This window comes from Colossoma macropomum, unplaced genomic scaffold (genome assembly GCF_904425465.1).
Source record: "Colossoma macropomum unplaced genomic scaffold, Colossoma_macropomum, whole genome shotgun sequence".
In the NCBI taxonomy this organism is placed as follows: Eukaryota; Metazoa; Chordata; class Actinopteri; order Characiformes; family Serrasalmidae; genus Colossoma; species Colossoma macropomum.
In genome coordinates this window covers 36,951,163-36,974,819 of record NW_023494800.1, presented here as the reverse complement: position 1 = coordinate 36,974,819, position 23,657 = coordinate 36,951,163, and the positions used below count along the sequence as shown (strand labels likewise).

At 40.6% G+C, this 23,657-nt stretch overlaps 1 protein-coding gene across 1 annotated transcript in view; it reads left to right on the top strand.

Annotated features, from left to right (window-relative positions):
* The window catches only part of LOC118819686 (E3 ubiquitin-protein ligase UHRF2-like), a 90,617-nt gene that overhangs the window by 21,322 nt on the left and 45,638 nt on the right, over positions 1-23,657 (top strand). Inside the window, exons 2-3 of the mRNA XM_036587531.1 lie at positions 18,788-19,099; positions 21,846-22,153. Coding sequence (XP_036443424.1) covers positions 18,788-19,099; positions 21,846-22,153 — 620 coding nt within the window. The remainder of the gene's footprint in view (positions 1-18,787; positions 19,100-21,845; positions 22,154-23,657) is intronic.

Here is a 23,657-nt window from a genome sequence, read left to right as displayed (position 1 = left end):
ACGCTTGACGAGATTTTGAAATAACGTTAGACAAGGTTTTGAAATAACGCTGGACGAGATTTTGAACTAAAGCTAGACGAAGTTTTGAACTAACGCTAGTCGAGGTTTTGAAATAACGCTAGACGAGATTTTGAAATAGCGCTAGACGAGGTTTTGAATTAACGTTAGACGAGATTTTGAAATAACATTAGATGAGATTTTGAAATGACACTAGACGAGGTTTTGAACTAACGCTAAACGAGATTTTGAAATGACACTAGATGAGATTTTGAAATAACGCTAAATGAGGTTTTGAACTAACGCTAGACGAGGTTTTAAAATAATGCTAGACAAGGTTTTGAAATAACACTAGACGAGATTTTGAAATGACACTAGATGAGATTTTGAAATGACACTAGACGAGGTTTTGAAATAACGCTACACAAAGTTTTGAAATAGCGCTAGACGAGGTTTTGAAATAACGCTAGACGAGATTTTTAAATAACGCTAGATGAAGTTTTGCAATAACGTTAGATTAGATTTTGAACTAACGCTAGATGAGATTTTGAAATAACGCTAGACAAGGTTTTGAACTAACGCTAGACGAGGTTCTGAAATGACACTAGACGAGGTTTTGAAATAGTGCTACACGAGGTTTTGAACTAACGCTAGATGAGGTTTTGAAATAATGCTAGACAGGATTTTTAAATAACACTAGACGAAGTTTTGCAATAACGTTATACGAGATTATGAAATAACGCTAGACGAGATTTTGAAATAACGGTAGATGAGATTTTGAAATAACGCTAGACGAAATGTTGCAATAACGCTAGACGAGATTTTGAAATAACGCTAAACAAGGTTTTGAACTAACGCTAGACAAGATTTTGAAATAACGCTAAACGAGGTTTTGAAATAACACTAGATGGGATTCTGAAATAACGCTAGACGAGATTTTGAAATAACGCTAGTCAAGGTTTTGAAATAATGTTAGACGAGATTTTGAAATAACGCTAGACGAGGTTTTGAAATAACGCTAGACAAGGTTTTGAAATAACGTTAGACGAGATTTTGAAACAACACTAGACGAGGTTTTGAAATAACGCTAGATGAAGTTTTGCAATAACGTTAGATGAGATTTTGAAATAACGCTAGACGAGGTTTTTAACTAACACTAGACGAGGTTCTGAAATGACACTAGACGAGGTTTTGAAATAACGCTAGACGAGATTTTTAAATAACACTAGACGAAGTTTTGCAATAACGTTATACAAGATTAAGAAATAACGCTAGATGAGATTTTGAAATAACGTTAGACGAGATTATGAAATCACGCTAGATGAGATTTTGAAATAACGCTAGATGAGATTTTGAAATAACGCTAGACGAAGTTTTGCCATGACGTTAGACGAGATTATGAAATAACGCTAGATGAGATTTTGAAATAACGCTAAACGAGATTTTGAAATAACACTAGAAGAGGTTTTGAAATAACGCTAGACGAGATTTTGAAATAACGCTAGACCAGATTTTGAAGTGACGCTATACAAGGTTTTGCAATAACGTTAGACGAGATTTTGAAATAACGTTAAATGAGATTTTGAAATAACGCTAGACAAGGTTTTTAACTAACGCTAGACGAAATTTTGAAATAACGCTACACAAGGTTTTGAATTAACGCTAGACGGGATTTTTAAATAACGCTAGACGAAGTTTTGCAATAACATTAGACAAGATTTTGTAATAACGCAAAACGAGGTTTTGAACTAACGCTAGACAAGATTTGGAAATAACGCTAAATGAGGTTTTGAAATAACACTAGATGGGATTCTGAAATAAGGCTAGACGAGATTTTGAAATAACGCTAGACAAGGTTTTGAAATAACATTAGACGGGATTTTGAAACAACACTAGACAAGATTTTGAAATAACGCTAGATGAAGTTTTGCAATAACGTTAGATGAGATTTTGAAATAACGCTAGACAAGGTTTTTAAATAACGCTAGACAAGGTTTTGAACTAACGCTAGACGAGGTTTTGAAATGACACTAGACGAGGTTTTGAAATAGCGCTAGACAAAGTTTTGCCATGACGTTAGACGAGATTATGAAATAACGCTAGAAGAGGTTTTGAAATAACGCTAGACAAAATTTTGAAATAACGCTAGACGAGGTTTTGAACGCTACACGATATTTTGAAATAACGCCAGACAAGGTTTTGCAATAACGTTAGACGAGATTTTGAAACAACACTAGACGAGGTTTTGAAATAACGCTAGATGAAGTTTTGCAATAACGTTAGATGAGATTTTGAAATAACGCTAGACGAGGTTTTTAAATAACGCTAGACGAGATTTTGAACTAACGCTAGACGAGGTTTTGAAATGACACTAGACGAGGTTTTGAAATAGTGCTACACGAGGTTTTGAACTAACGCTAGACGAGGTTTTGAAATGATGTTAGACAGGATTTTGAAATAACACTAGATGAAGTTTTGCAATAACGTTATACGAGATTTTGAAATAACGCTAGACGAGATTTTGAAATAACGGTAGATGAGATTTTGAAATAACGCTAGACGAAATGTTGCAATAACGCTAGACGAGATTTTGAAATAATGCTAAACGAGGTTTTGAACTAACGCTAGACAAGATTTTGAAATAACGCTAAACGAGGTTTTGAAATAACACTAGATGAGATTCTGAAATAATGCTAGACGAGATTTTGAAATAACGCTAGACAAGGTTTTGAAATAACGTTAGACGAGATTTTGAAATAACGCTAGACGAGGTTTTGAAATAACGCTAGACGAGGTTTTGAAATAACATTAGACAGGATTTTGAAACAACACTAGACGAGGTTTTGAATTAACGCTAGATGAAGTTTTGCAGTAACGTTAGACGAGATTTTGAAATAACGTTAGACGAGATTTTGAAATAACGCTAGACGAAATGTTGCAATAACACGACGAGATTTTGAAATAACGCGTTATTTTGAAATAACGCTAGATTAAGTTTTGCAATAACGTTAGATGAGGTTTTGAATTAACGCTAGACGAGATTTTGAAATAACGCTAGATTAAGTTTTGCAATAACGTTAGATGAGATTTTTAAATAACGCTAGACGAGGTTTTGAACTAACGCTAGACGAGGTTTTGCACACTTGACGAGATTTTTAAATAACACTAGAAGAGGTTTTGAACTAACGCTAGACGAGATTTTGAACTAACACTTGGCAAGATTTTGAAATAACGTTAAACGAGGTTTTGAATGCTTGACGAGATTTTGAAATAACGCTAGATGAGGTTTTGAACTAATGCTAGACGAGGTTTTGGAATAACGCTAGACGAGGTTTTGAACTAACGCTAAGCAAGGTTTTGAACTAACGCTAGATGAGGTTTTGAAATAATGCTAGACAAGGTTTTGAAATAATGCTAGACAAGGTTTTGAAATAACACTAGATGGGATTTTTAAATAACGCTAGACGAATCTTTTAAATGACAATAGACGAGGTTTTGAAATAACACTAAACGAGGTTTTGAAATAACGCTGGACGAGGTTTTGAATTAACGCTAGATGGGATTTTTAAATAACGCTAGACAAAGTTTTGCAATAACATTAGACGAGACTTTGAAATAACGCTAGACGAGATTTTTAAATAACGTTAGACGAGGTTTTGAAAACAACACTAGACGAGGTTTTGAAATGACGCTAGACGAGATTTTGAATTAACGATAGATGAGATTTTGAAATAACGCTAAACGAGGTTTTGAAATAACACGATGAGATTTTGAAATAACGCTAGATGAAGTTTTGAAATAACGCTAGACAAGGTTTTGAAATAACGCTAGACGAGGTTTTGAAATAATGCTAGACAAGGTTTTGAAATAATGCTAGACGAGGTTTTGAAATAACGTCAGACGAGGTTTTGAAATAACGCTAGACGAGGTTTTGAAATAATGCTAGATGAGGTTTTGAACTAATTCTAGACGAGGTTTTGGAATAATGTTAGACAAGATTTTGAAATAACGCTAGACGAGATTTTGAAATAACGTTAGACAAGATTTTGAAATAACGCTAGACGAGGTTTTGAAATGACACTAGACGAATCCTTTAAATGACACTAGACGAGATTTTAAAATACCGCTAGACGAGGTTTTTAAATAACGCTAAAGGAGATTTTGAAATAACACTAGACGAAGTTTTGAAATAACGCTAAATGAGGTTTTGAAATAATGCTAGACGAGATTTTGAAATAACGCTAGACGAGATTTTGAAATAATGCTAGACCAGATTTTGAAATGACGCTATACAAGGTTTTGCAATAACGTTAGACGAGATTTTGAAATAACGTTAAATGAGATTTTGAAATAACGCTAGACAAGGTTTTTAACTAACGCTAGACGAAATTTTGAAATAACGCTACACAAGGTTTTGAATTAACGCTAGACGGGATTTTTAAATAACGCTAGACGAAGTTTTGCAGTAACATTAGACGAGATTTTGAAATAACGCTAAACGAGGTTTAAAAAAAAGCTGGACGAGATTTTGAAACAACGCTAGACGAGATTTTGAAACAACGCTAGACAAGATTTTGAAATAGCGCTAGACGAGATTTTGAAAACGCTGGACGAGATTTTTAAACAACGCTAGACGAAATTTTGAAACAACGTTAGAAGAGGTTTTGAAAACGCTGGACGAGATTTTGAAATGATGCTAGACGAGATTTTGAAACAACGCTAGATGAGATTTTGAAATAACGCTAGACGAGGTTTTGAAATAACGCTAGACGAGATTTTGAAATAACGTTAGACGAGGTTTTGAAATAACACTAGACGAGGTTTTGAAATAACGCTAGACGAGGTTTTGAAATAGCGCTACATGAGGTTTTGAAATAACGCTAGACGAGGTCTTGAAATAACTCAGTTTCTAAACAAACGTAACAAACACACTTCTTAAACCTAAAAGTCTTAAACTTACTGTCAAATAAAAAGTAATCTAAAGTAATAAGATAGTTACTTTAATGAAGTTATTCAAATATTTTCTTTATTTATGTTTTTAAAAGGGTAGCTAATAATTAGTAACCTGTTACATTTCAAAAGTAACCTTCCCAATATAAACAGTTATTTTATTGACGTTTGTTGAAGCAACATTATTATCCATTGATGCTAACTTTAATGTTATGTTAGCTGGACCGTTATTTCACAAAATAATAATAATATTGGGAGTAAAAATAGTAGAAATAATAATAGTAATAATAATTTGTGGCCATGAATATCAATAGAGAATATCATTATAACTTTACAAAAAAGGTTTTTATGTCATTTTGGACCGTTTCTGTTGGGCCATTCGCCATGAAATTTTGACACAGCATAAAGGGCAACTGCCTTTTCAAATTATGTCAAAAAATGAATAACGACAAAAATGGAGCTATGAGGTTTTATCCCGACAGCCAACGAGATACATAGTTATCGTAAGAAATATATATATATGTATATATATATATATATATATATATATATATATATATATATATATATATATATATATAATGTATAGTTGTCGTAAGAAAACCTGCTATCTCCTAAATGGTAACTTTACAGGAGAAGGAAAAAACATACTCTACTTTCAATGTAAGTCAATGGAACCAGACGTCTTTCCAAGTCATTTTGGGTTGTGAAATTTACACACAACGTAAAGAACAACAGGCACGTTCATGTTATGTCAAAAACTATTTATATATATATATATATATGTATATATTTATACACACACACACACACCCACACACGCATCCAAACAGCAGAAATGCTGAATGACGGTAACAGGCCGACCCCAAACCAAAAAAATTTCATGTGCTGGTATTGAGTCAGTCGGCCTGTAGAAACTCGCTCCTTGTGTTAATTTACTCCTTTATATCTGCACCACTCATTAGTTACTGCAGTGTGGCAACAACTGGACACGGACGGCCGCGAGCGCGATCGGCAGATTGTGTTTTGTGTATGTGTGCGGGTGTCTGCGTGCACCTGTCTGAGGCTGAAAGAGAGCGCCTCGCCTCGCGCTCTGTAAAATGGCGGCTCTCCTGACGAGGTTGTGAAAGAGAGCGTAGCGTGGAAATGAAATCCTCTCAGCAGAAGCGTTTGGCGCAGTAACGTATCCGGGGCGCTGACCGGACGGCCCCACACAGTCACACACACAGGGGTTTAATTGGAAAACCTGCAATTTATTACTGATTGAAAAGTGTTTTGGGGGGGGAGTGGAATTTGGTCCAGTTAATGGGGGGGTGCTGACCGGTCCTCTAAATATGAGGGCTCCTGGTTGTTTTTGGCAAATACTAGCCACCCAGCGACTGACATAACATTAGCGATGCTAGTTTTCCGAAAATGGTCGCTTTTCTATCGGTGCTGCCGTTTTTCGCTGTTGATTAGAATGTGACCTATTTCTTGCTCTCTCTCTCAGTCTCTCTCTCTCTCTCTTTCTCTCTCTCTCTCTCTCAGTCTTTCTCTCTCTTTGTCTTTCTTTCTCTCTCTTTCTCTCTATCTCTTTTATTTCTCTTTCTCTCCCTCTTACGCTCTCTTTCTCTGTTTTCTTTCTTTCATTTCTCTCTCTTCTCTTCGTTTCTCTCTCTCTCGCTCTCCCTTTCTTTCTTGCTCTCACTTTTCTCGCTCTGTCTTTTTCTGTTTCTCTCTCTCTCTCTTTCTCTCGTTGGTGGGGGAGGGGTGAGCTCTGTCTGCCGGAGCGGAGCGGGGCGTCTCCTCACATTTCCCAGAATTCCACGCTCTCTCTGCAGTGGCGGGCTGGTAGCTTTAGCTCTGTTCAAGTTCAGCGACGACTGTGACAACACACACTTTGGGTCGCTTTGGGAATTTTCACACACACACACACACACACACACACACACACACACATGCTCATACACACAGTTATAAAAGCATCGGTTCACACAAGCGACGGTCCCGATCCAGTTCTTTTTCCCGCCAATCCGTTCCAGATACTTTAACGTTGAGTATCAGCTGACAGCAGTCCGAGCCGATCCGACCCGACCCGATCAGATCTTTGTGGTTTTGGAAATAATCCAGCCACATAGTTTAGGCGAGATACCAAAACTTCCCTCAACTTTCAGTGTAAGGTAAGTCGTAAAGACACTTTATTACAGATACATTTGCACGATTTTTGTTGCTCAGTTCATCGTGAAATTATCAAATTATGTCAGAAAAAGAAAAACGACAACAAAGGAGGTTCCAGCAGTGACACTGTAAGACAACGACTCAGTGGTTTGGTCTAAAAAAGTGACCGGCTTGAGTTCATGGAACTAAACAGGATGTGAAAACACAAATGACTCTTATATGTTAATTAGCTCTGTTCTGATTGGCTGGCCTCATCCAAAAAGCACCCAGAGCTCAAACACTCCTTTTGAAATGGGCGGAGCTAAGCTTCTGAAGGCTGAATAGGTTGATATATGTAAATGACTTTGGCTCCTGTGACATCACAAAGCAATTAATTCAAATCGGGCCGTTGTGGTTAAACTGGGGGTTAAAACAACGTTTACGTTCTACATCGAGTTTTATTTCGAAAAAGTCGATTTCAGTGATATGAGCCCTTTAAATTGCTGCGACATCAATTAGCTTTTCAGCGCTGGGTCACACTGAGTGAAAAACACACAGCACATGCTAAATCACCACACACACATACACACACACACACACACACACGCTCTGGCTGATCCGGCAGCGTGAGCCAGCGAGCGTTTTTCTTCAGCGCTGTGTCTGACGGCTCGTCTCTCTTAAAGGAGCCGCTGCGTTTGCGCAAGCGACCTGCCATTTTAACGCTCTCTCAAAATGTCGGCTGGACCCACCAGTCGCGGGACGGCTGCCAGCACGTGGAGACGGAGGGGAGGACGTCTCAGCCTCAGCCTCTTAATTACACGCAGGAAAGCCGCCGCGTTCAGCTGCTGCGGCGCCCGCCGGAGTAATCCACCGCTGCTCCAGGGCTGCGCTTAGCAGATTAAAGTGATAGTTCAGCGTAAAATCTATTTCACACAGTTTTGCCCCCCACTACCTCACCCCGAATGCAGCCATGTCTGGTGTGTGAAGGTTGCTTCTTTAGTTTTATCACTGGAGCTACGAGGCTAATGTAGCTAACAAGCAATGAAGGCTAATGTACACCAGTTAGCATGGACTGAAACCCTGTACGACAGGCTGTCCATAAAAATGGACAAAAATTGAGGCTTTAGGTTGAGTGCTGATGCTGATTTTGGACATGTGCAGTGCTGTGGGGGGGCCCTATTTTGGAGACCCTCACCCACCCTAATAAAATACTATATGCAAATATAAAAAAGCAAAATTGTTAGTCATTATTTCCAGCAAAAAGTTCAAGTATGCACATTTTTAGTTCGTTTTAATTTAACTGCTCAGCGTAAAGCTGCACTATGTAAGACGAACAAACAGTCCGTGTCCATGTCGCCCTGCAAAGTCTGAAATAATCATTTGAAAGTCAGAGGTGTTGAGTTTTTTACTCCACGTCGTGCGTCTTTGCATATTAACGTCACACACAGACTCAAAAAGAAGGTCCGGCTTGACGTTTAGGCCTCAAATGATCTCAAAATCAACACTAAATTTAAGCGATTTGAGAATGGTTGCTAACGTGTTGCTAGGTGGTTGCTATAGTATTTTATATGGTTGCTAGGGTGTTGATAGGTAGTTGCTGTGGAATTCCAGGTGGTTGCTAAATTGTTAGTAGGCAGTTGTCATGGTGTACGTGGTGTCTATTTAGTTGTTCGTAGGGAGTTGCCAAGTCGTAGCTACGTGTTGTTGTAAATGGATGGTGGACTATGAGAGGAACGAGGGATGGAAAAAGGACATATAGAGGAGTGCAGGTCAGTGTGGCTGTGGATTAGAGCTTGAGGACCTGCCCTGAATGAGTACATGTAGTTTGGTGACTGTCATGCAAAGAAATAATAGGGCTGGGGTTTGGGAGAAAATAAATGGCAGTCTAAGGGAGAAGCTATGCTATTATATACTGAAGAAGATGTGGTGACAATAGTAGATAATTCCCTCAGATCTTCAGAAGACGCTCCTCCACCAAGTTTAGACTGAGTTCTCTTTGAATTCTCTTTCAATTGTCAGATTTATCCACTTGGGGAAGGCGGCGGAAGCACAACCCACACTACAGAATGTTCAACACACTGTATGCAATTACACATTTACACCAGAGAGGTCTCCAAATCCCAACTGATGTCCAGTTGGTCAGTCGGATTGAGTGTCTGATCCACTCGCACCAGCGCAACACACACTAACACACCACCACGTCAGTGTCACTGCAGTGCTGAGAATGACCCACCACCCAAATAATACCTGCTCTGTGAGGGTCCATGGGGGTCCTGACCACTGAAGAACACCCCTTGTTTTCGAGTGTTGCCCCTTGGAACTGAGTTACAGGGTAGTGGTTGAAATCTTCCCTCTGAAATGGGACCCTCAAATAAAAAGAGCATCACTTCATTAACAGCTACCAGCGCTGCTCTGTAGGCGACCCTGCCAGTCTGCAGTGACAGCAGAGGAGGGTAAAGTTCAGCTCCTCACTGCTGGGCTTTAGTTACATTGAGGGCATCATATGACTTCAAAGAGGGGGGCAATTATTTATTATCACCACCCCTAATTCTTCAGTGATATGAAGCTGAAGTCACATATTCACCAGATTCTTGTTCAAAATTTACAGTGGTGGCCATTTGAGGTGGAACCAGGACACCCTACCCCTAGACGTGAACACTCAGAACAGAGGGGTAGGGCTCAGTGGTAGGGGTGAGGGTGGAATGGCACTGGGCCATGGGGTAAGTGGGGAAAACTCACCCACATCACTATCTTTTCTGTCTTCTCAGAGGTTGTTACCGAAAACAGAACAGTGACAGTCAGACATCTCTAGTCGATAGCTGTGGAGTGAAGTGCTGAAATTGATAGACAATTCAAAAGTCTAATGAACAGAAGTGCTTGTGTGCTGCACTGGCCTCTACCAGGAGAACACCTTCCTGATCAGTGTGTGTGTGTTAAAGTGTGTGTCGCTGCGTTTGAGAGATAAAGCCGTTAGAGACGGACGGAGAGACTCTCACTGTCTCAAAAACAAACACAAACAGGAATAGGCTTTGTCTTTAGAGGTAATTATACCCCCTGAGCGGGCACACACACACACACACACACACACACACACACATATAAACACACACACACACACACACACACGCACATATACACGTGTTTGCTGTTCCACTTGTGGTTGCTTTTCACGGCGCTTTCCACATATTTTCCCACAGAGGCGTTCGGCTCTTCGGCTCTTGCTGAATTTTTAAAGCTGATCCTCTTCAGAAGAAGCTCCATCTCCAAAGCCGAACACGAACTCGTTTTCTGTTAGACGGTGTGTTTTGTGACTGAGTGACACCGCAGACCGTCTGTCTGGTCAGTTTGGCCGCCTGCATAAAACAACGTCTTCTAATGACGGAATAATCAGAGCAGATATGAAGCAGCTCTGTGTTAGAGTTATATTCGATTCCCATTACGTAATACGTAATACCAGTAAAACTAGGGCTGACAAACATTTAAAATAATCACTATTAATTAATCATGTGAGTTTGTGTAGTTACCTGTGATTAATCACAGATTATTATTTAAATGTCGTAACTAATGCTGTATTACAAGTAAAATAATACATCATGATTAATCACATTAGTCTATGTACTAATAAAGCAATAAGCCAAGAGAGGCCATGGGGTACTGTGATTTTATCACAGGGAAGGGTGTTCTTTGGCACAACGCGAAGCAGAGTAGAACTCCCTTCCCTGTGATAAAATCACAGTAACGCACACTGTTAGCTAGCTGACCAGCCTGGTTCTAGATAAGAACATAAGTTATCAGCCCTCAGTTTAAACAAAAACAGGTTCTTACTTCATCAGTACACTCGGTGCTTCGTGTGATCAGCATCAGAGTCAAAGATTATTCATTAACAGCTGAAGGGTTTTTCGTGCCGTGGCGCAGTGATACACAGTTCAGGTGTTGTGAGGCGGTCAGAGCCGTGGTATATCGTGGATTTTACAACAGCTTTGAACGCAGCTCAACCAATCAGATTTCAGGATCTGAACTATCCGTTTTATAATAATAATTAATCACTTTTACATAACTAATCAAATGAAATAATTGAGGCTGTCATATGATTAAAATAATCTCAATTAATCACATTAGTTCACGTACTAATCATGAATAATCACATTTACATAATTTAAATGTAATAACTAGTGCAGTCTCACGATTAAAATAATAAATCACGATTAATCACATTAATTTATGTACTAATCACAATTCAATTTACATAATTATTTTAATGTAATATCTATGGCTGACAAACAGTTGAAATAATTTCAATTAATCACATTAGTTTGTGTAGTTAAACATGATTAATCACATTTACTTAATTAGTTAAATGTAATAATTAGGGCTGTCACACAATTAAAATAAATGAATCACTAATTACATTCATTTATGTACTAATCACGGTTAATCACATTTACTTAATTATTAACATGTAATAACTATGGTTCTCCCGTGATAAAAGGAATTATGATTAATCACATTTTTTTAAACATAACTAGGGCTGACACAAAATAATCTCAATTAATTGCATCAGTTTATATGGTTAATCATATTTAATCATTTTTTTAATGTAGTCATCAGGGCTGTCAAACAGTAAAGATACCCACGATTAATCACATTAGTGTATTTGTGTAATTAAGCGTGATGTGTATTTACATAGTGATTTAAATGTTTATTTTGTAATTAATCCAGATAATTCATGTGATTGTTTTCCATTTAAAAGCAGTGATTTTATTATAGTTATATGAGGGGACAAAATCAGCTTCATCACAATGTGTTCATTACTTTCAGTAATTCAGTAACGTTGTTTTTATTGTGTGAATGCCGAACCTGAACGCAAAAACTTTAACCACCAATGTCCAGTGAGAGCAGCAGCATCTGCATAACGCTGTATATACATAAATATACTTGTACAGCCACTGGTTTCAGCCATCGTAGCCTCTCAGTCTTGTTCATACAGCGGAGTGGGAGGAGCTTCCCATGTGGTCTGCTGTTGCTGTTTTGTTTGTAAAAGAGATGCTGTGGATAAATTGCTTCATAATGTTTTACACATCTAAGAGCTTCGCTTAATATCCTCGTTAGCCCTGTTGGTAATCTTGTGAAGTCTCAATTGTCCGTTAATTGTCCAATTTTGATTTTTCACTGATCTGTCACTTTAATACCATCGGCTGCGTAGTAAAGACCCTCACCTTTCTGTGTGCACTGCGGACGAGTTTTCAAGGCCAGCGTGTAAAGCTTTTGGCCGAGGTAGTGAAGCCGCTGGTCACGTTTGGAGCCTTCAGAGTGGATTAATGAAGCCGCTGGTCACGTGGAAAGCCGGAGGAGGGAGTGTGACGGCTGATGCTTTAATTAAGCTGGTAGCGAATAAAGTTATGCTGGCAGTTCAACAAAGTTGTATACACAAGATGGCCACTTTATTAGAAACACCTACCTTGTACTTCCGCTAACTGGCCACTTTATTAGAAACACCTGCCTTGTGCTTCCGCTAACTGGCCACTTTATTGGAAACACCCGCCTTGTGCTTCCACTAACTGGCCACTTTGTTAGAAACACCCACCTTGCACTTCCACTGACATATAAACAGTGGTTTGCTAAAGGTGCAGCAAACTGATAGCAAGTGGAAATAAACTAAGCTCTCGTTAGCCAAAACGCTACAGTCCCAAACACCACAGAACCGGTTCTGTTCCAGCTTTTTTTCAGTCTGTCCGCTTTCATTCTCTCAGACTTTAGTGTTTGTCATCTACACTTGTTTCAGAGCAGCAGTCAGTCAGAATCAGACCAGCGCTGTGGTGTGCGGCTCCGTTTGGGTCTGTAGCTCCTCGCTAAGCTAACGTTAAGTTACAGATCCAAATACCACAGAACAGGTTTAACTTCTGTCCCTTCAGCTCAGTTACTCGAGTTCACTCCCTCAGATTTGAGTCATTTTCATCTAAACCTGTGTTAAACTTCAGGTCGTCAGAATAGAACATGTTCTTCAATGAGCAGAGCAGTTATCATGCTAGCTAAGCTAACGCTAACCAGCTACTCTCTCCTAGTTAGCAGCACTGTTTAACATTAGCGACTGTTGGATGGGCTGGTTTGACGTTTATTGAACGATGGATGAAAACCGTGCTCTTGGCTTTGTTCACTCAGCAGGTACAAGTGGGCAGTTAATGTGGTGCTGAAGTCCGATACGTATCCGATATGCAGGAGTGCGACTGAACAGCCAGATCGGAATTCAAGTGACTTTTACGTCAATCCAACTCGACATTCGTCAGGCTTTTGCGCTACTAAGACCTAATAAACATCTGGGCTGATGTTTCTGTACATTTTATAAGACACTTATCCAAAGAGCTCTCTCTCTCTCTTTCTGTCTCTCTCTCTCTCTCTCTCTCTCTCTCTCTCTCACACACTCTCTGTCTCTCTCACTCGCACTTTCTCTCACACTCTCTCTCTCTCACTCTCTCTTTCTCTATTTCTCTCTCCCTCTGTCCCCCTCTCTCTCTCTCTTCCTCTCTCTTTCTGCCCTCTCTCACTATCTCTCTCTGACCCTGTCTTCTGTCTTTCGCTTCTCTTTCACGCTTTCTCTCGCTCTTTCTCACCCTTTCTACCCTCTCTCTCTCTCTCTCTCTCTCTCAGTTTTCTGTTTGTCAAGGTTTCTTTCTTTTGTTTCAGCTCTTGTTTTTCACGTTCGTTCCATATTTCCTCTTGTCAGAAAGCGTATGGAGGTGTTTCTCTCGTAACACACACACACAGATGTGTGTTGGTGTGTGTTGGTGTTTTGGTGTTCAGAGGGAAAATGGCGGCTTCTTCTTCTTCTTCGCTCCGGCGCCGTCTGCAGTCAGTGCAGCCGCCATGTTCGCTATTTACCCTAACATAACACACCCGCGCACACACACACACACACACACACACAGACAGACACACACACACACACACACACACACACACACACACACACACACACACTCACACACACACACACTCACACACACACACACACACTCACTCAGACAGTGGAAAATGTGATGGTAGAGAATGATAATTGTGTTTGTGTGAGCAGGAAGCTCCAGTCGTGACTGCTGTAACACACACTAACACACCATAACACAATGTAACACACGCTAACACAATGAAACACACCCCAGACACTAACACACTGTAACACAAGATAACACAACATAAAACACTGTAACACACCGTAACACACACACCACATACTAACACATTGTAACACACACTAACACACTGTAACACACACTAACACATCGTAACACACACCACACCCTAAACCACTGTAACACACACCCTAACCCACTGTAACACACACCCTAACCCACTGTAACACACACCGTAACACACTGTAACACACATTAATACAACATAACACACACTAACACACTATAACCCAGTGTAATACACACAAACACATCGCACTGCTGTCAGAAATAAGTGTGAAAACAAACATGAACTGTGTGAGTGTGTGTGAGTGTGTGTGGGTGTGTGTGAGTGTGTGTGGGTGTGTGTGAGTGTGTGTGAGTGTGTGTGGGTGTGTGGGTGTGTGTGAGTGTGTGTGGGTGTGTGTGAGTGTGTGTGTGTGTGTGTGTGTGAGTGTGTGTGGGGTGTGTGTGGGTGTGTGTGAGTGTGTGTGGGTGTGTGGGGTGTGTGTGGGTGTGTGGGGTGTGTGTGTTTTTGTGTTTCTGCATTTGTGTGTATTAGGGGTGTGAGTCTTTGAGCTGATGGCAAATCAATTCGATTAACAATTTATTGGTTTTTAATTCAATTCATAAACTTTTTTATGAAATTGTCCAGTAATATTTTCAGAAAAATGCCGTATTTAAGTTCGTTCACTGCAGTAAACATTAGAGCTGGGCGATGTGACAAAATATCATATCATGATACTTCAGGAAAGTTTTTATGATGCTTGCTGTGTCATCATGCGTTTTTATTTTTTTCTGACTTAAGTTACAGCAGATAAACCACAAGTAGTAGAATAATTATTACATTAAACATGCTAATCATATTAATACAGTAAGTAGCGATTTTTGGTTCAGTGAAAATGAAGGTTTTCAAAATGACGATTTTTAAAAATCTCATTTAAAAGGCACATGATGTGCATTGTTATATTTGCATACATATATTATCATATATGCATTTATATCTGTGTGTATTTTCTATCTTAAACATAGTGAGTGTTATCAAACCTTTAAATTGCCTATTTCAGTTATTAAGCTGTGCTGGTCTGGTTGCTCCCTCTGACTGACTGGCTGCGCCGCCTGACTTTTCAGACTAATTTCAAATTAAACAGGCATCTACTTAGACACCTGTAGAAACCTTTGACCTTCAACTTCAGTTTATACTCACATTTTATTAAATAAATAAACATTATTATTCCACATGGTTCTCTTGAGGTCAGACCACCTGACATGGTAAACGGAACTGTTCTAACCACGACTCAAACATCACACTTTTACTAAATTTGACCTCAGCATTGCACCATTAGGGTCACTTAGGGTCTTCTTTATGATGTAGAACGCTGGCCCCTCTTTCATAAAAAGCATGTCAAAATAAAAGTCCCTTATTTTTGTTGCACCGCCTGACATCTGAGGAAGTAAGAACTTGCGGACGAAAGTTTTTCAGTGACTTGAGGACTTTTAAATTTGCCTTATTATTTAGAATTTTGTAACAAAGTTTCCTTTTTTTGATAGGTTACTTAATCAGCATATATGCTTGGACGGTTCCAGCACCTGATATTTTTAGACTTTTGGAGGCAAAAAAGAAACAAAAATAAATTTTATATGGATGTGCGGAAAATTGTTTTACATGAAATATGTATTGTTGAATAATGCGATATATTCTGTATTGGTATATCCCAGTTTTAGCTAAAATTTTAGAACTTCTAGTAAATAGTCAACTTAAATCATTTCTACATGAAAATTCTGTCCTGTTTAATTATCAGTCTGGCTTTAGAGAAAGACACAGCACCATCTCTGCTACTATACTGGTTTTAAATGATCTCTATATGGCTATAGACAGGAAGAAGCATTGTGCTGCCATTTTTATTGATTTATCAAAGGCTTTTGATACAATTGATCATCCTCTCCTTTTAAGGAACTTAAAGATCGGCTTTGATATAAATGCACTAAAATGGACCCAGAATTACCTTTCAGACAGACATCGTGTGGCGCTGAGTAATTACAAGTCAGATTTTTTTAAGTCAGTTTTTTAGCAGATTAAAAATAAAGCTGCATTATGGAGCGAAACCTTGAGTCATCTGAGTTTCTCCCGAGAACCCTGAACGGTCCAGTGTTCTGCAGTTCGTCTTTAACGTATGTCCAAATAATTGAATAATCGGGCCCAGCCCTATTAGCTAAATGGCTAACTGTGCTACCTTCTGTGTTTAAAAGTATTATGTAAAATGTGACTACACTATTATTCCCATGAACTTTGGAGAACTATAAACATAAATATAACTATAAATATTAAACAACTATATATAAAAATAGCTATAAAGCCAGCTATAAACTTACGCTAAAACCAAAACACAGAGCTCCTGTGTGGTTTATTTTGTGGTTTGTAAATCTCTCGGTGCTGCGTTTCCTCTCTGATTCATCACTGTGGTTAGCATGTGAACGCCGCTGAGAAGCTGAGGTCTGAGGTCTGAGGAGAATCTCACATGTATTTGTTTAAATATCACAGATATCCGATTAAACAAGTCTGTTTTATTAATAAATCATGATTTGTTTAATTCGCAGTTTACAAAAACGATTGTGTACTGTTATTTTTTGCGTGCAGCTGCGTCAGGAGAGAATATAAACGGCCGCTAGTGTCTATGTGTGTATGTGAGAGTCTTTTTTGGTTACCATAGCAACTTACCCCTTACCCCTCATGATGGTCACTCTTCTGTTATTCATTTATTTATTCATTTATTTATTTATTCATATGTCTGGAGTTCAGTCTAAGACACAGCAGACGAATTTCATGCTAAGCAAAAGTCGTTGTTCCTCACAACCAGGAGCCAGAAACACCATCAGCTTCTGTGCTTCATGTACTTATAATGCTTTATGAAGCAGTTATGCTGCTTCATGAACAGAGCTGGGTATCGAAGTTGTACACTTTTATTATATAGATCACTCCAGTATCACAGAGCATTGAAAAATTCTGTCATTCATTACCAAATTTCAGTACCCAAGTAGTCAATCTTGTCAGCGCCAGTGAGCCAATAAGCAAGCTTATTTTAAAATCTAGACAGCTGATTGGCTGTCTAAATTACATTTCATAGGCACATTATTAACATCAGTGGTTCTTGATTAGTCTGTCATCTGTTAGCAAATACAACCAGCACCTCACACAGTGGTTCAAGCCACACCTGCTTTTGATTATTTAATGTAGTTATGATGCATTATAAAGCATTATTAAGTTGGCTTGGCAGAGTTCTTTTGTTGTATTTTGTTATGTTTTCGTGGGTCACATTTTTCCAGAAAACTTCCGTTTTTGTACAGCGTTCATTCAAACTTCATTCAAAATTCTTGCACACTGCCCCTCATAAACACTACATACAGACTTACATACATACACTTATGAGCAACCACCTGAGATACCATAGCGACAACCTAGTAACACCTTAGCAACCACTCAGGGTTCCATAGCGACAACCTAGCAACACCTTAGCAACCACCTGGCATACCATAGCAACAACCTAGCGACACATTAGCAACCACCTGGAATTCCATAGCAACAACCTAGCAACACCTTAGCAATCACCTGGGATTCCATAGTAACAACTTAGCAACACCGTAGCAATCACCTAGGATTCCACAGCAACAACCTAGCAACATCTTAGCAACCACATAGGATTCCATAGTGACAACCTAGCAATACCTTAGCAACCACCTGGGATTCCACAGTGCCAACCTAGCAACACCTTAGCAACCACCTGGGATACCATAGCGACAACCTAGAACACCTTAGCAACCACCTGGGATTCCATAATGACAACCTAGCAACACCTTAGCAACCACCTGGGATACCGTAGCAATGGCCTAGTAACACCTTAGCAACCACCTGAGATTCCATAGCAACAAGCTAGTAACACTTTAGCAATCACTTGGGATTTCATAGCAATGGCCTAGTAACAACTTAGCAACCACCTGGAATTCCATAACAACTTTACTAACCACCTGGGATACCATAGCGACAACCTAGCAACATCTTAGCAATCACCTAGAATTCCATAGCGACAACCTTGCAACACCTTAGCAACCATCAGGGATTCCATAGCGACAACCTGGTAACACCTTAGTGAGGAGAAGTTATATGTGCAAAAGTGGTTACCTTGTTTAATGAGTTTTTTATTTATGAAAAATAATTCTTATATAAGTTATAATGCTTCATGAAGCAGTTATGCGTAGTGAAGTGGTTACAGTGGTTAATGAAGCAGGTATGAAACATTATGCTTCATTATGAAGGACTCAGTCTTCGTCATGAAGCAGTTATGGTGCTCATAATCATTTTCTTTTCCAAACTGTTGTTAAAAGCACGTACTGAAACCTTCTTGGCGTAAAGAGGTTTAAACATGTTTGAGGGCTGATCTGATATTGCGTGTGTGAACATGTTGATTCTTCATTTGTATCCAGGGTGGTTTGTCTCTGTATTTACGTGTTTTTTTTTTTGTTTATTTGTTTATTTTTATCCACAGATGGAAGATGGCCAGACGTTGTTTGATTACAACGTTGGCCTCAACGACATCATCCAGCTTCTCATTCGCTCTCAGGCCGACCCCCCGGACAGTCCCGTCACCAACAACTGTGAGGGAGTGGTCTGTAACACAGCCCCTCCCACCTCTGGCTTGGCTCCCAACTCCAGTACAGCAACGGCAGCCACGTCCTCCCCAGTGACGGTCACTAGTAACAATGGAAACGGCTCCAAGTCATGCAGTCCACCGTTGGATAGTCAGCCGTCCACATCGTCCCCGACGTCCCTCGTAAACCCTGGGATCGGCGTGTACAAGGTGAGAAACTGTTTAAAGCAAGGTGTGAGTCGGTGTTGAGTTTCAAGTCTCTGATATGAGTCTGAGTCTCGAATCTTAGTGAGACAAGTCCAAGTTGTGTCTCAAGTCTCTGAGGTGCGAGTTCGAGTCGAGTCTTGAGGCTCTGAGGTATGAGTCAGAGTCTTGAGTCTTAGTGGTGCAAGTCCAAATCGAGTCTCTAGCCGCTGAGGTGTGAGTCCAAGTTGAGTCTCGAGTCTCTAAGATGCAACTCTGTGTCGAGTCTCAAGTCTTAGTGGTGCAGGTCTGAGTCTCAATTCTATGTCCGAGTTGAGTTGTAAGCCTCTGACATAGGAGTCCAAATTGAGTCTCAGATTCTGTGAGGTGCAAGTCCAAGTCTCGAGTCTTAAATTGAGTCTTAAGTCTCTGAGGTACAAGTTTGAGTCAAGTCTCAAGTCTCCGAGGCGTGAAGCTGAGTCTCAGGTCTTAGTGGTGCAAGTCAAAGTCGAGTCCTGAGTCTCTGAGGTGTGATTCTCTGTCTCAAGTCTTAGTGAGAAAAGTCCAAGTCAGGATCTTGGGTCTTAGTGGTGCAAGTCCAAGTCAAGTCTCTAGTCGCTGAGGTATGATTCTGAGTCTTGGGTCTCAGTGGTGCAAGTCCAAGTTGGGTCTCGAGTCTCTGAGGTACGAGTCGAGTCTCAAGTCTCTGAGGTATGAGTCCAAGTCAAGTCTTGAGTCTCTGAGGAGCAAGTCTGAGTTGAGTTTTGAGTCTCTGAGGTGCGAGTCCTAGTCGAGTCTCAAGTCTCTGAGGTGCAGCTCTGTGTCGAGGCTTAGTGATGCAAGTCTGAGTCTCGATTTTCTGGAGTCTGAGTCAAGTCTTAAATCTCTGACATGAGTCCAAGTCTTGAGTCTCTGAGGAGCAAGTCTGAGCCGAGTCTTAAGTCTTAATGGTACCATTCTGAGTCTCGAACCTTGGAAGTGCGAGTGTGAGTCTCTGAGGTGCGAGTCTGAGTCTTGAGTTTCTTGGATATGAATCAGAGTCAAGACTCTGAGGAGCAAGTCTGAATTCAGTCTTAAGTCTTAGTGGTGTAAGTCTGAGTCTTGAGTGCGAGTTTGAGTTGAGTCTCAAGTCTCTGAGGAGCGAGTCAAGGCTTGAGTCGCTGAGGAGTGAGACGAGTCAGTATACTGATACATTTATTTTTGTATACATCCTGAAAAAACTGAAGAAAACTGAGGACATTTCTAAGTGTTTGCTAGTAAGAAGGATCAAAACCCTACTCAGCATTGTTTTGGTCAGCCGCAGGCTTCTTAGCTGCCCGAATGTGGCCGACATTGCTGGGCCAAAACATTTTAAGCATCCTGTCCAGGCTGTGGCTGTTTGGTTTGCTCATGAAGTCCGTGCGCTTGTAACATGAAGTCACGCTTCTGATACACAGCGGTGTACCCAGAATGATTTTGCCTTTTCTTCTCATTTCGTTCCTCTGGTTTGTAGAGTCGGTGCCTCGGTGCCTCTGCTCGCACAGCTCAGACCTGCAGACGCCGGCAGCTGCTGCAGCGCCGGTGATACGACTAACGTTTTCCAGCATGAGCCACTGTGTCGTGCATTACAGCCATACTGAGTGCTTTCAGAGTCGCCCCTCTTTTGCTGCAGTAAGAGCCTCTACTCTTCTGGGAAGGCTTTACACTAGATGTTGAACATTGCTGTGAGGATTTGATTGAGCATTAGTGAGGTCAGGTACTGATGTTGGATGGTCAGTTCTGGATCACTCCAACTCATCCCAAAGGTATTGGATGGAGCTCCATCACTCCAGAGAACACCGTTCCAATGCTGGGGGGCTTTATACCCCTCTAGGTAATGCTCAGCATTGGGCATGGAGACCTTAGGCTCATGTGCAGAGCGTCCCCTTCAATTGGCAGTGATGTTCTGTGTTGTGCATGGCTGTGATTGTGAAAGTACGACTCCCTCGTCACACGTTGGCTGGATGATCAGCAGGTGAATCATTAATTCAGATGTTGGAGTTCACACATTTTCAGCCCACTCCTGAGTCTCTCTCGCACTGACATTTTCACCATTCTGCAAAAAATCGGGTTCATTAAAGGCTTTTAAAAACACATTGGAGTGCTGAAAGTGCTACAAAACCATCTATCTATCTGTCTGTCTATCTAGCTGTCTGTCTGTCTCTCTACCTATCTATCTATCTATCTGTCTGTCTGTCTATCTATCTGTCTGTCTGTCTATCTATCTGTGTCTGTCTCTCTATCTGTCTCTCTGTCTATCTATCTATCCATCTATCTAACTATATGTCTGTTGGTCTGTCTGTCTGTCTATCTATCTGTCTGTCTGTCTATCTTTCTGTCTGTCTGTCTATCTGTCTGTCTGTGTGTCTGTCTATCTGTCTGTCTGTCTCTATCTATCTGTCTATCTGTCTGTCTGTATATCTATCTGTGTCTGTCTCTCTATCTGTCTCTCTGTCTATCTATCTATCTATCTATCTATCTATCTATCTGTCTGTCTGTCTGTCTGTCTATCTATCTGTCTGCCTACCTGTCTCTCTATCTGTCTCTCTGTCTGCCTGTCTGTCTATCTATCTGTCTGTCTGTCTGTCTGTCTATCTATCTATCTATCTATCTATCTATCTATCTATCTATCTGCCTGTCTGTCTGTCTGTCTGTCTGTCTAGCTGTCTATCTAGCTTTCTGTCTATCTATTTATCTACGACTGTTACGTGACTGTAATGTCCGGTTCACTGTTAATGCTCTCTTCCGTCCTCAGATCAACGAGCTGGTGGACTGCAGGGACGTCACCATTGGTGCCTGGTTTGAGGGCACCATCGAAAGGGTCACCCCGGCTACTAAAGGACACAACAGCAAGGCTGAAACGCCACCCACCACTGGAAGGGTGGGCAGACCTAGCAAACGGACTAATGGCAAGCTAGAGTCAGAGCCCTGCCCGCCGGCCTCGGACAGTAACGGCACGGCCGGCATGGGCTTGAACTCGGACAGTGAGGAACCATCGACGTCTCAGATGGATTCCACAACACACAATAAGGAGGACGTCACGTACCACATCAAATACGAAGAGTAAGTGCAGTTTGGAGTTCTAAGTGATGGAACGTAAGGGTCTCTGTGCCATAATAATGAAAAGTGCATTCTGGGATGCGTCAGGTAAGTCACTGTGTTTGAAATGGTCACCTAATCACTATTCTCTGCTTTGGATCGCTATATAGGGGACAGGAATGGTCCCCTAATCACTGTTCCCTACACTGGAGCACTATATAGTGAACAGAAATGGTCCCCTAATCACTATTCCCTATATTGGAGCCCTATATAGGTAACAGGCGAGGTCCTCTAATTACTGTTCCCTACTTTGGAGCACAATATAGGGACAGACATGGTCCCCTAATCACTGCTCGCTACTTTGGAGCACTATATTGAAGACTGTTACAGGGAACAGAAATGGTCTCTTAATCAGTGTTCCCTACATTGGAACGCTATATAAGGAACAGACATGGTCCTCTAATCATTATTTCCTATGTTGGAGCACTAAATAGTGAACAGACATGATGCCCTAATCACTGTTCCTTGCATTGGAGCACTATATAGGGAACAGAAATGGTCCCCTCATCACTATCCCCTATACTGGAGCACTATATTGAACACTATTGTGGTGATATATAGGGTACAGAAATGGTCCCTTAATCACTATTCCCTATGTTGGAGCACTACATAGTGGACAGGCATGGTCCATTAATCACTATTCCCTACATTGGAGCCCTATATAGGGAACAGACGAGGTCCACTAATCACTGTTCCCTACTTTGGAGAACCATATAGGAAACAGACATGGTCCCTAATCGCCATTCCCTACACTGGAGCACTATATAGGGAACAGAAATGGTCCCTTAATCACTAATCCCTACATTGGAGAACTATGTAGTGAACAGAAGTGGTCCTCTAATCCTCATTCCCTACATTGGAGCGCTATATAGGTATTTACTCTGACTGTAGCCTCATTCTTTCGTGTGCAGCTCAGTGCATTATGGGTTTTTTATGCTCACTAAAGTTCATCTTTAGTGCTGTAGTGCCCTGGACACATTTTAAATGGAAATGTGAAGCCCAAACAGCGCGCTGTGTAGTGAATAAGGCATAGTTTCGGATGTAGGCTGTGTCCAGTTGGCTGAGAGTCCAGACAGTGGTGAGAGGGTGGACTGAATCAGATGCTAATGTGTTTTTTCTGGAATCGGCAGAACAGACACGAGGTTAAAATGGGTTACTGAGGGAGATGACCTCAGCGCCTCGACTCTGGCTCTGTTTCAATACTTTTTAAGCACACCCTCGCACACTTTGACTCAGCACCCTCAGATGTGCGTCACAACAGAGTTACACAAGTGCAAAAAGGTTTTGGGCAGCAGGACACTAACATTACTTCTACTGAGTGCTGATTGGCTAACATTACTGCTACTGAGTGCTGATTGGTTAGCATTACTGCTACTGAGTGCTGATTGGCTAACATTACTGCTACTGAGTGCTGATTGGCTAACATTACTGCTACTGAGTGCTGATTATTTAGCATTACTGCTACTGA